We start from the raw sequence: 14,158 nt of genomic DNA on the forward strand, positions 1-14,158 counted from the left end.
GAGTTGGAGTCATGGTGAAGGCAGCAGTTCAGAGTAACATTCTTGTTGGAAGCTCCACGTTCTCCTGGTTTTCAAGGAAAGTCCACAAGTGGAACACAAATGTATCAACTTTGTTATCAGCTGCTGATAAGGTGCCCCTATACAGAGTGAACTTTGTTATCAGCCACTGATAAGGTGCCCTTATATAGAGTGAGCGTCTGTGGGCTGCCACACAGATCTCCTGGAAGAACGCAGCAGAAACAGGTGAGAGGAGCCCTGACGCTCACTTTCCTCCACCCCAGCGAGCTTGCCTGCTTATCCTTTTAACTACTCTCTATGGACAGCTTCACTGATCAGGCAATTGGTCAAGGCATAGAAACAAAAGAACAGCTTTCTATGTTTCTGTAATGTTACAGGGTATAATTAACTGGGAGTTTGATAGGTTCTTCATTAGTATGGGATCAAAGTTTATGGGGAGAATGTAAGAGAATGGGGCTGAGAGAGAAAATAAATCAGTTTTGACTGAATAGACGAGCAAATTCGATGGGCCAAAACGCTCAACTCTGCTCCTGTGATTTATGGTTTTATAACTGACATGTCACAGGCTAAATTTATGGAGGATACTTTCTCTAGCTGAAGAGTTTAGGATCCCGGGGTGGGGTCAGATTTTCAGAGTAAGGGGTGTGCCATTAAGGACATCAAAAAGAAGGAATGCTGTAAATTAGAGGTCAGTCGGTCTTTGGAAGTCTGGAGGGCTCAGCCCCTGAGCTCATTCAAAGCAGATATGGATATATTTCTGGTTGCCTTGGCACCTAGTGATATTAATACAGTGCAGGAAAATGGTGGTGAGCTCAAAGATCAGCTTTGATCTCAATAACTGAACAGGTTCAAAGGGCTGGATGCTGACTCCTTGTTTAACAAATATAGTTCAGAAGGGGGCCGTAATAAGCAGGTAGATTTTGCATGTGGGTTTAAACCCTGGACTAACTCTGATCATTATTTCTTTCCACAGATTGACTGCAAAGGGATACAGAAATAATCTGCCATACTCAATATCATTTGAGAACACCACCATGTTTCCCAAAGCAATCCTCCTGCTTCTGGCTGCTGCCTTTCTCACAGGTATGCGATTCAAATATTCCTGTTCTCTTATTCTGGGACGATGACTGGGTTTTATTGCCATTTCCAGTCTTCAAAGGTGGTTCTTGATTGACCTTGGACTCACTAGCTTCACTTCACTGATGTGCACCTGATTTTAGCTCTGATCTGAATTCTGGAGCCCCTTGCATTGTCCATTCCTCCACACATCAGCTCCTGGGTGCAACTTGTTCCTCCCCTTACAAGGTTTGTTTTAAGTCCCCTTTACAAATAATCAAATAATCAAAGACCTGGGATTTTACTCAACGACTCATTCAGCTACAGTATGCCCCCAAAGAGGAGTGATCAGCAAGATACAGAGTGAAATCTTGTTACGCATCATTTGGTTGAATGAACAGTAGATGTTGTGGAATGTTCCTGCTGTGTTCCTACTCTGATCACCTCAAATTTTCCTTCCCATAGGCTGTCAGGCTGAGATCAATGGAGATCAGATTCGAGATGCCTTCTGGAATTACATCAGCCAAATGACTGAGGAAGCCCAGGATAGTGTCGAGCTGATCCAGAGCTCAGAAATCGGACAGCAACTCAAGTGAGCATTTGGGGTTTTAATGGGTACTAAGAATAGATCAGCAACGTCTATTGAGCAAGGAGCTGGCCAGGCATGTCTTAGGACTGGAGCACTGCAACAGTCCGAGAGTTTCTTTACAATTATTTTATAGAATCTGATCCTCACCAACATTATTGTCCAGCTCTCTTTGTTAATTGACCAGTTTAAGATGCCAGTGAAGTCTCAACTATGGACACAGATTTCCTTCCCTTAAGGACATTATGGACTTCTATAATAACACAGTCAATCTGCTATAACAAGAGTGATATTTTGAATTCCAGATGTATTATTTATCTACTCTAATGTAAGTGTTTTTCACGAGGAGCTGAATTCATTATTTCAGATTAATCGTCATGGTTTTGTAGATTGGTTTTACCAGGAACATAACCACTGTGCTGTAATATTAAAGTGAAGGTTCCTCAGCAAGTTTAAAAACAAACAAGAATGAGAATAAATGATAAAAGGGGTAAACTCATCAGGGCTTGTGGAACAGATACCCAGCAAAACTTAACAGATAGGTAATAATAAATTGAATGAAAACTATTGTGTGACTCACATCCTCCCTCTGCAATGAACATCTACAGTTATCCTTAGAAGATTTTGTGATCCAAAATGTCCTTTATAAGCTCTCCTTTCCAGTGTACATTTGTTTCAGAACCAGCCTTGTACGTAGCTCTGTCTAAATGTACCTCTTTCCTGTAACGAGAATAAGAAACAACTGTCTCTTCTTTTCCAGTCACCTTATTCAGGATAATCTGCAGACTGCCAATGACTATGCTGAGGATCTCCGACAGAAGTTGGCTCCTTACACCGATGGTCTTCATGAGAAGATGACAGTCGACATTGAGAGCCTTCGCCAGCAGATAAGAGAACAGCTGGAAGACCTGAGGGAGAAACTTGCTCCCTTTGCTGATGGAGTTCATCGGAAGATCAGCAGGAACATTGAAGAATTTCATCAGAAGTTGACCCCTTTTGCTGAAGACCTGGGCCAACAGCTGCGTAAGAATGCAGAGGAACTTCGGCAGAAGTTGACTCCCTTTACTGAAGAGCTACAGGCCAGATTGGAAGTGAGCACAGAGAACCTGAGGGAAGTCCTGACTCCCTACGCTGAGGAGCTCCAGATGAAGATTGATGAAAACATGGACACCCTCAGGCAGGATGTGGCTGCCAAAGCTGCTGAATTCCGCTCCAGGTTTAATAAGAATGTCCAGGAGCTTCGCAATAGCTTGGCCCCCTATGCCAAGGATGTCCAGATCAAGATGAACCAACAAATTGGAGAAATGTCCCAGATGGTTGAACCATATGCCGAGAAGCTCCAGGCAAAAGTCAATGAGCATGTGGATGTTCTGAACCAAAGGCTGAACCCTTACATCGTCGAACTGAAGGCTAAACTTAACGAGAACATGGACCAGAACCTGGGCCAATTCATTGAAAATTTCAACACCAACGTTAACCAGGGAATCGAGGAGTTCCATCAGAACCTGGCTCCCTACACTGAGCAGCTGAAACAAATCATCAGTCAGAATGTGAAGGAGATGCAGGACAGACTTGTCCTGAATGGAGGTAATGTTCAGCAGGATCTTCAGACCCAGCTCACCAATTTATGGGGCAACTTCTGGCAGCATCTGCAGAACTAATTGAGATGTAGAGTGTGGCTCTATCAAACTGTGTGTCAAGACTCAGGGGTCCTCTTACTATCTCAAATGGTAATATGCCGAAATTATTTATTGTTTTTCGACTGAAAAGTATTAAAATCAAATACTGAAACTTTGGAGCGTGAACTATAAAATACCTGCAATAAAACTTTAATATCTGAGAAGTTTTCCTTGCCGTACTACATGGTCGAAAATAGTTATCACTAGAACTATGTAAATCATACTGCACAGAACAAAGCAATTCATCTAATTCATCCAACACACTACATCCCATTTTCCCACACGTTTCCCCAATTACTGCAAATATCTCTGACAAGCATTGGTGCAATGCAATTTTTGGAGATACTTATTGAAATCACACCTGCCCTATTCTGCCATATCTTTGATGGAAATCTGCTCCTTCTGCAGCTTGGACAGCCTTCATAAAGTCTTTCGACCATACTTAACATCAGTAATTCAATCAGTGTTTCAAAGATTCTAACATAACTTCAATCCTATATGTATTATTGAACAGGTCATTTCATCAGGCCACTGAACCTGCTAACTTTAATGTCTGCAGTGCAAGATCCGTAAGACATAGGAACAGAATTAGGCCATTTGGCACATCAAATCTGCTTCAGCATTCAATCATGGCTGATTTATTTGCCTTCTCAACTATTCCACTGCCACAATAACATAATTTGGTCAGCCAGGCTGTTTTCAACTGCAGCATCTCAGTATTCTTCATGCCCACTTTCATTCCTGACTGCAACTCAATTGTATTTCTGCGGTTTCCAATGAAACAGTGATTTCCACTGCTCATTGGAATGTAAGCTGCGCCTCAGTTAGGAGCTGCTGAGGAATACTTTCTTTTAAGATTACACAAACTAAGCAATCTCTCAGTGCATCATTAAGCCCATCATGGAAGGCAGTCTCTTCAATTCAGCCACCCATGCCAAAATGGGCTCCCCTTCTTTTTGATTCTCCTTATGAAATCTAAAGTGTTCTGCAATAAACAATGGCCTGGGTTCTCAGTGTTCCTGCATCACTTTTATAATAGCGGCAAAACTCAGACTTGATAGTTTGGTTGGAGCAGTCAAACGTCGAAGAAAACTGTATGCCTTTAAACCCAATACATTTAGCAAAACTGGCACTCGCTTCTCATTGGCTATTTCATTTGCATCAAAATACTGTCCCAATAGTTCAGTAAACAGTACATGAGCCATTTGAGTAATCAAACTCGTCAATCTTTCCGAAGCTACCAGCCATTTCTGATTTTTTTTAATGCGTAGTATCACTCGCTACTCACAGTTTATGATCCCCAAATTCTTCCGTTTACTCCATTTTAAAAAAACCTCGATCGTGCGTTCCCTTCCGAAAAGCACGTGCTGGCTGCATTCGCTTTAAATTGGGCCGTCTCTCCTCACGTTGGGGTGGATTTTCACTCGACGGTGCACCTGCTGTGTTTATTTTATTTTGAACGGTTCGCTGCGCTTAACAGGTTGGTAGAGGGCTCGGGTTCGTTTTAAAATACCTAATCAGCACCGTTATGTTTTCTAACTTCAAAACTTGAAGTAATTCAAAGAAAGATACAGAGTCCGAAATATAGCTCTCGCTTTGCCTTTAAGCGAGGCGCTCTTGTATCACGTGATAGCGTGATGACAGTCACAATTAATGCATTTTTACATGAAACCGTAATTAATTATTTAAACGAACAGGATTACTTCATCAATCTGCATATATCATTTTATTTTATATATATACACACACACACACATATATAATAACAACACAATTATTTAAACGAACAAAATACTTAAATCAAACTATATATATATATATATGTATGTATTTTCACACACAAGATTACTCAAGTATAATTGAAATATTAAATACAAAACAATCAAGTCTCTAGGTGCAATTAAAAGGTCAGAGAGTGAGAGTGAATGGAATTGGAGCAAGTGCAAACAGAGTTTCTGGATGCATATAATCCAGTGTAGCAGAAAAGAAGGCATTTCGAGAGAGACAGATGCAGATTTATTTATCACATGGTCATCCTCCATTATTTGCGTTAACACCCAACACAACCCAAGGGTGTGCTGAGGCAGCCCGCAATTGTTTCCACACATTCCATCACAAGCATCACTGGCCCAATATGTTCCAATAAAGAACACAAGGAGCAACGACAGCAAATTAGAAGAGACAATAGCAACAAAACAAACCCCTTTTCCATCCATCTCAGTGTCACCAACTGGGTTCAACCCTGAACTTAGACACCGTGAGATTCAGATCCATCTATTTATCACTTCTACTTCAAAACAAATGTTTGCATTAACAGCCAACACAATCTACAGCAGCCCGCAAATGGTGCCATGCATTCCAACACCAGAATCAGAATCAGGTTTATTATCACTGGCATGTGACGTGAAATTTGGTAACTTAGCAGCAGCAGTTCAATACAATGCATAATCCACAGAGAGAGAGGAAAAAATAAATTAAAAAACATGATAATAAATAAACAAGTAAAACAATTATGTATATTGAATAGATTATTAAAAAATGTGCAAAAAGAGAAATACTATATGTTAAAAAAGTGAGGTAGTGTCCAAAGCTTCAAAGTTCAGTTGAGAAATGGATGGCAGAGGGGAAGAAGCTGTTCCTGAATCACTGAGTGTGTGCCTTCAGGCTTCTGTAGCTCCTACCTGATGGTATCAGTCAGAAAAGGGCATGCCCTGGGTGCAGGAGGTCTTTAATAATAGATGCTGCCAGGAGATAAAAGATTTGAGCTATGGATAAAGAAAGGTCTTACAACCTACCTCTCATTTATAGATAAAAGAGTATTACAAAGTTTCCAAATCCTGCAGGACAAACATGGCCTAGAACATAATGACTTTTCTAGGTACCTTCAAATACGAAACTATGTTAACCAGAGTTGTAGATATACAGACCTATCAACAGTAGAATTAGAATTTTTCAAGATTCTGAATTCGGCTTGCAGTTCAATACCTAGTAAATCAGTTTCTCGCCTATATAATGCACTCTCCTATGCTAAAAATGTAAATACACTGTATATTAAAGAGAAGTGGGAGAAAGAAGCGGGGTTGGTACTTTCAGAGGAGGCTTGGGGGAAAATCTGCAGCTTTCAATGGTCCTCGACTAACTCTTTGACTTGGAGAGAACATTGTTGGAAAAACATTATAAGATACTTCAAGACCCCATATCAGGAAAAATATAAAGATACAAATGTGATGTGTTGGAGAAGGTGCGGCTCCAAGGAGGCAAATCATTTTCATATTTTCTGGGATTGCCCTAAATTAAGTCTATTTTGGGAAGGTATTCATAGAACATTAGTTAAGGTACGTAGGTCCCAGATACCCCTGAACTTTGAGACGCTCTATTTGGGGCATGTATTGTTCCTTGAACAGAAGGAAGATATAAAGTTGCTGCAGGCCCTCTTAGCGGCAAGTAAGAAATCAATCACTAGAAAATGGCTAAATCCAATACCACCTACATTAGAAGATTGGTACGAAATTATCTTGGAAATATTTAAAATGGAAAAGTTGACTTACTCCCTGAGAACTCAAAAAGAAACATTTTATTAAATCTGGAATAAATGGATTGAATATATAACCCCAATGCGAGCAGACTTTAGATGACTCTCCTAATGATTTATATTGCTCTTCTCATCAACACAGTAATATTGCTAACGTAAGCACCCCTAGTCTAAATGTTTGTTGTTTTTTTTGGAAAATAGAGAATTAACACAAGTAAAGGGAAAGATTTGGTAAAGGGATAAAAAAAAATGAAAAAATTAAGTAAATAAGTACATAGGGATTGGATAATTATGTCTGCGGGCAGGAACAAGCACGAACAAATTGGGATATAAACACCTACAATGGTTGGTATATAGGCTTATATGCAACATTTTGGACCAGTGGAAATGGTCCAGAAGGGTTGTATGGAAACTATTATTACCATTTTTCTTAACAACTAATTTCATTACTTAGCCTAATAGGTTAGATTTACCACAGTACATAAATGTTTATTTTCCTTTTATATCATCTCAATGTGTACTTAAGAATGTATAAATAATTGTAGTTTTATACGTATAAAAAAATGGAAAAGGTTATATGTGTGAAAAAAGTACATGATAATTGTGAATTCCTTATCCAAATAAAAATTAAAAAAAAAAATAATAGATGCTGCCTTTCTGAGACACCGCTCCCAAAAGATGTCCTGGGTACTTTGTAGGCTAGTACCCAAGATGGAGCTGACAAGATTTACAACCTTCTGCAGCTTCTTTCAGTCCTGTGTAGTAGCCCCTCCATACCAGACAGTGATGCAGCCTGTCAGAATGGTCTCTATGGTACAACTATAGAAGTTTTTGAATGTATTTGTTGACATGCCAAATCTCTTCAAACTCCTAATGAAGTATAGCCACTGTCTTGCCTTCTTTATGATGACATCAATATGTAGGGATCAGGTTAGATCCTCAGAGATCATGACACCCAGGAACTTGAAGCTGCTCACTCTCTCCACTTCTGATCCCTCGAAGAGGATTGGTATGTGTCCCTTCGTCTTACCCTTCCTGAAGTCCACAATCAGCTCTTTCGTCTTACTGACATTGAGTACCAGATGTTGCCACGGCACCACTCCACTGGTTGGCATATCTCACTCCTGTATGCCCTCTCGTCACCACCTGAGATTCCACCAACAATGGTTGTGTCGTCAGCAAATTTATAGATGGTATTTGAGCTATACCTAGGCACACAGTCAAGTGTATACAGAGATAGAGCAGTGGGCTAAGCACACATCCGAGGTGCGCCAGTGTTGATCGTCAGCGAGGAGGATATGTTTTTACCAATCCGAACAGACTGCGGTCACCAACCTAACATGCCCACAACGCTCGGCAGAGCAAGACAAAACACACAAGAAACAAAACAACTACAGCAAAACAATCCCTGTTCCTCCCTCCCACACACACAAACAAACTGTTGTCCAACCCCAGGACAGGCCTCTGGGCCTCCAGCGTCCAGTGAACTTGTAGATTCACAGACACTGGGCTTTGTTTTCCCCATTGGATTCGCAGTGGACTCAGGGCTCTGTGTGCAGTTTGCACGTTGTACATGAAGCAAAGTGGGTTTTCTTCAAATGCTCCTTTTCCTGACACACCTCAAAGTCAGACAGGTTGGTAGGTTATTGGACATTGTAAATTGCCGATAGACGGTTAGGATATGGGGAGATTTGAATGGAATGTGGGAAGAATTTAAAAATGCAGTTAATATAGTGTTAATGTAGGCTGTTGTTTGTCAAGGACTCCATTGGCCAAAGGCCTGTTTCTGTGCTGTGTGACTCTGTGACCATGAGGTCGCAGGTTTAAGCAACAGTGATTGTCTTGTGTGAATATGTTCACATGGAGAACTTTTAAGGCCTTAGCAGGTAAAACGATACAAAATCATAGATTCTTTTATCTCAGACAGGTCCTTGTTAGGCCCAGCATTTCTGTCTAAGGAATTAATTCCAATCATCACACTTTCCACATGGCTTTACAATTTGCTTCCTCTCAATCTATCTGCGGAGGCAAGGGCAGACTCTTTCCATCCACTCCACAAATATTCATTCCAGATGCCAGCAACTCATTATTCCTACATCTCCCATCTGCTTCCTTTGCTGATGATCTCGAATCAAAGTCCTCAGGTTACCTAACCTGCTGCCAATGATGACAGACTCTCCCTGTCATTAAAAATACCTCATCCTAAGTCCATAGAGTGATCTAATGTTACAGAGGTAATAAACCATGGCCTTTGGAATGAAAAATTAATCTTGAATGGAATTTGCCCTCTCAGGTTGAGTTGGAGTCATGGTGAAGGCAGCAGTTCAGAGTAACATTCTTGTTGGAAGCTCCACGTTCTCCTGGTTTTCAAGGAAAGTCCACAAGTGGAACACAAATGTATCAACTTTGTTATCAGCTGCTGATAAGGTGCCCCTATACAGAGTGAACTTTGTTATCAGCCACTGATAAGGTGCCCTTATATAGAGTGAGCGTCTGTGGGCTGCCACACAGATCTCCTGGAAGAACGCAGCAGAAACAGGTGAGAGGAGCCCTGACGCTCACTTTCCTCCACCCCAGCGAGCTTGCCTGCTTATCCTTTTAACTACTCTCTATGGACAGCTTCACTGATCAGGCAATTGGTCAAGGCATAGAAACAAAAGAACAGCTTTCTATGTTTCTGTAATGTTACAGGGTATAATTAACTGGGAGTTTGATAGGTTCTTCATTAGTATGGGATCAAAGTTTATGGGGAGAATGTAAGAGAATGGGGCTGAGAGAGAAAATAAATCAGTTTTGACTGAATAGACGAGCAAATTCGATGGGCCAAAACGCTCAACTCTGCTCCTGTGATTTATGGTTTTATAACTGACATGTCACAGGCTAAATTTATGGAGGATACTTTCTCTAGCTGAAGAGTTTAGGATCCCGGGGTGGGGTCAGATTTTCAGAGTAAGGGGTGTGCCATTAAGGACATCAAAAAGAAGGAATGCTGTAAATTAGAGGTCAGTCGGTCTTTGGAAGTCTGGAGGGCTCAGCCCCTGAGCTCATTCAAAGCAGATATGGATATATTTCTGGTTGCCTTGGCACCTAGTGATATTAATACAGTGCAGGAAAATGGTGGTGAGCTCAAAGATCAGCTTTGATCTCAATAACTGAACAGGTTCAAAGGGCTGGATGCTGACTCCTTGTTTAACAAATATAGTTCAGAAGGGGGCCGTAATAAGCAGGTAGATTTTGCATGTGGGTTTAAACCCTGGACTAACTCTGATCATTATTTCTTTCCACAGATTGACTGCAAAGGGATACAGAAATAATCTGCCATACTCAATATCATTTGAGAACACCACCATGTTTCCCAAAGCAATCCTCCTGCTTCTGGCTGCTGCCTTTCTCACAGGTATGCGATTCAAATATTCCTGTTCTCTTATTCTGGGACGATGACTGGGTTTTATTGCCATTTCCAGTCTTCAAAGGTGGTTCTTGATTGACCTTGGACTCACTAGCTTCACTTCACTGATGTGCACCTGATTTTAGCTCTGATCTGAATTCTGGAGCCCCTTGCATTGTCCATTCCTCCACACATCAGCTCCTGGGTGCAACTTGTTCCTCCCCTTACAAGGTTTGTTTTAAGTCCCCTTTACAAATAATCAAATAATCAAAGACCTGGGATTTTACTCAACGACTCATTCAGCTACAGTATGCCCCCAAAGAGGAGTGATCAGCAAGATACAGAGTGAAATCTTGTTACGCATCATTTGGTTGAATGAACAGTAGATGTTGTGGAATGTTCCTGCTGTGTTCCTACTCTGATCACCTCAAATTTTCCTTCCCATAGGCTGTCAGGCTGAGATCAATGGAGATCAGATTCGAGATGCCTTCTGGAATTACATCAGCCAAATGACTGAGGAAGCCCAGGATAGTGTCGAGCTGATCCAGAGCTCAGAAATCGGACAGCAACTCAAGTGAGCATTTGGGGTTTTAATGGGTACTAAGAATAGATCAGCAACGTCTATTGAGCAAGGAGCTGGCCAGGCATGTCTTAGGACTGGAGCACTGCAACAGTCCGAGAGTTTCTTTACAATTATTTTATAGAATCTGATCCTCACCAACATTATTGTCCAGCTCTCTTTGTTAATTGACCAGTTTAAGATGCCAGTGAAGTCTCAACTATGGACACAGATTTCCTTCCCTTAAGGACATTATGGACTTCTATAATAACACAGTCAATCTGCTATAACAAGAGTGATATTTTGAATTCCAGATGTATTATTTATCTACTCTAATGTAAGTGTTTTTCACGAGGAGCTGAATTCATTATTTCAGATTAATCGTCATGGTTTTGTAGATTGGTTTTACCAGGAACATAACCACTGTGCTGTAATATTAAAGTGAAGGTTCCTCAGCAAGTTTAAAAACAAACAAGAATGAGAATAAATGATAAAAGGGGTAAACTCATCAGGGCTTGTGGAACAGATACCCAGCAAAACTTAACAGATAGGTAATAATAAATTGAATGAAAACTATTGTGTGACTCACATCCTCCCTCTGCAATGAACATCTACAGTTATCCTTAGAAGATTTTGTGATCCAAAATGTCCTTTATAAGCTCTCCTTTCCAGTGTACATTTGTTTCAGAACCAGCCTTGTACGTAGCTCTGTCTAAATGTACCTCTTTCCTGTAACGAGAATAAGAAACAACTGTCTCTTCTTTTCCAGTCACCTTATTCAGGATAATCTGCAGACTGCCAATGACTATGCTGAGGATCTCCGACAGAAGTTGGCTCCTTACACCGATGGTCTTCATGAGAAGATGACAGTCGACATTGAGAGCCTTCGCCAGCAGATAAGAGAACAGCTGGAAGACCTGAGGGAGAAACTTGCTCCCTTTGCTGATGGAGTTCATCGGAAGATCAGCAGGAACATTGAAGAATTTCATCAGAAGTTGACCCCTTTTGCTGAAGACCTGGGCCAACAGCTGCGTAAGAATGCAGAGGAACTTCGGCAGAAGTTGACTCCCTTTACTGAAGAGCTACAGGCCAGATTGGAAGTGAGCACAGAGAACCTGAGGGAAGTCCTGACTCCCTACGCTGAGGAGCTCCAGATGAAGATTGATGAAAACATGGACACCCTCAGGCAGGATGTGGCTGCCAAAGCTGCTGAATTCCGCTCCAGGTTTAATAAGAATGTCCAGGAGCTTCGCAATAGCTTGGCCCCCTATGCCAAGGATGTCCAGATCAAGATGAACCAACAAATTGGAGAAATGTCCCAGATGGTTGAACCATATGCCGAGAAGCTCCAGGCAAAAGTCAATGAGCATGTGGATGTTCTGAACCAAAGGCTGAACCCTTACATCGTCGAACTGAAGGCTAAACTTAACGAGAACATGGACCAGAACCTGGGCCAATTCATTGAAAATTTCAACACCAACGTTAACCAGGGAATCGAGGAGTTCCATCAGAACCTGGCTCCCTACACTGAGCAGCTGAAACAAATCATCAGTCAGAATGTGAAGGAGATGCAGGACAGACTTGTCCTGAATGGAGGTAATGTTCAGCAGGATCTTCAGACCCAGCTCACCAATTTATGGGGCAACTTCTGGCAGCATCTGCAGAACTAATTGAGATGTAGAGTGTGGCTCTATCAAACTGTGTGTCAAGACTCAGGGGTCCTCTTACTATCTCAAATGGTAATATGCCGAAATTATTTATTGTTTTTCGACTGAAAAGTATTAAAATCAAATACTGAAACTTTGGAGCGTGAACTATAAAATACCTGCAATAAAACTTTAATATCTGAGAAGTTTTCCTTGCCGTACTACATGGTCGAAAATAGTTATCACTAGAACTATGTAAATCATACTGCACAGAACAAAGCAATTCATCTAATTCATCCAACACACTACATCCCATTTTCCCACACGTTTCCCCAATTACTGCAAATATCTCTGACAAGCATTGGTGCAATGCAATTTTTGGAGATACTTATTGAAATCACACCTGCCCTATTCTGCCATATCTTTGATGGAAATCTGCTCCTTCTGCAGCTTGGACAGCCTTCATAAAGTCTTTCGACCATACTTAACATCAGTAATTCAATCAGTGTTTCAAAGATTCTAACATAACTTCAATCCTATATGTATTATTGAACAGGTCATTTCATCAGGCCACTGAACCTGCTAACTTTAATGTCTGCAGTGCAAGATCCGTAAGACATAGGAACAGAATTAGGCCATTTGGCACATCAAATCTGCTTCAGCATTCAATCATGGCTGATTTATTTGCCTTCTCAACTATTCCACTGCCACAATAACATAATTTGGTCAGCCAGGCTGTTTTCAACTGCAGCATCTCAGTATTCTTCATGCCCACTTTCATTCCTGACTGCAACTCAATTGTATTTCTGCGGTTTCCAATGAAACAGTGATTTCCACTGCTCATTGGAATGTAAGCTGCGCCTCAGTTAGGAGCTGCTGAGGAATACTTTCTTTTAAGATTACACAAACTAAGCAATCTCTCAGTGCATCATTAAGCCCATCATGGAAGGCAGTCTCTTCAATTCAGCCACCCATGCCAAAATGGGCTCCCCTTCTTTTTGATTCTCCTTATGAAATCTAAAGTGTTCTGCAATAAACAATGGCCTGGGTTCTCAGTGTTCCTGCATCACTTTTATAATAGCGGCAAAACTCAGACTTGATAGTTTGGTTGGAGCAGTCAAACGTCGAAGAAAACTGTATGCCTTTAAACCCAATACATTTAGCAAAACTGGCACTCGCTTCTCATTGGCTATTTCATTTGCATCAAAATACTGTCCCAATAGTTCAGTAAACAGTACATGAGCCATTTGAGTAATCAAACTCGTCAATCTTTCCGAAGCTACCAGCCATTTCTGATTTTTTTTAATGCGTAGTATCACTCGCTACTCACAGTTTATGATCCCCAAATTCTTCCGTTTACTCCATTTTAAAAAAACCTCGATCGTGCGTTCCCTTCCGAAAAGCACGTGCTGGCTGCATTCGCTTTAAATTGGGCCGTCTCTCCTCACGTTGGGGTGGATTTTCACTCGACGGTGCACCTGCTGTGTTTATTTTATTTTGAACGGTTCGCTGCGCTTAACAAGTTGGTAGAGGGCTCGGGTTCGTTTTAAAATACCTAATCAGCACCGTTATGTTTTCTAACTTCAAAACTTGAAGTAATTCAAAGAAAGATACAGAGTCCGAAATATAGCTCTCGCTTTGCCTTTAAGCGAGGCGCTCTTGTATCACGTGATAGCGTGATGACAGTCACAATT

At 41.1% G+C, this 14,158-nt stretch overlaps 2 protein-coding genes across 2 annotated transcripts; both read left to right on the plus strand.

Moving 5' to 3' along the window:
* Positions 1–200: 200 nt before the first annotated feature.
* On the plus strand, positions 201–3,503 carry LOC134340828 (apolipoprotein A-IV-like). The gene is made up of 4 exons (XM_063038377.1): positions 201–243; positions 992–1,101; positions 1,540–1,666; positions 2,421–3,503. The coding sequence occupies exons 2-4, from the start codon at positions 1,053–1,055 to the stop codon at positions 3,319–3,321; spliced, it is 1,077 nt and encodes a 358-aa protein (XP_062894447.1). The 5' UTR covers positions 201–243; positions 992–1,052; the 3' UTR covers positions 3,322–3,503.
* Positions 3,504–9,367: 5,864 nt separating this feature from the next.
* Positions 9,368–12,670, plus strand: LOC134340852 (apolipoprotein A-IV-like). Its single transcript, XM_063038422.1, has 4 exons — positions 9,368–9,410; positions 10,159–10,268; positions 10,707–10,833; positions 11,588–12,670. The coding sequence occupies exons 2-4, from the start codon at positions 10,220–10,222 to the stop codon at positions 12,486–12,488; spliced, it is 1,077 nt and encodes a 358-aa protein (XP_062894492.1). The 5' UTR covers positions 9,368–9,410; positions 10,159–10,219; the 3' UTR covers positions 12,489–12,670.
* The last annotated feature ends 1,488 nt before the right edge of the window (positions 12,671–14,158 follow it).

Source organism: Mobula hypostoma, chromosome X2 (assembly GCF_963921235.1).
Source record: "Mobula hypostoma chromosome X2, sMobHyp1.1, whole genome shotgun sequence".
Taxonomy (NCBI): Eukaryota; Metazoa; Chordata; class Chondrichthyes; order Myliobatiformes; family Myliobatidae; genus Mobula; species Mobula hypostoma.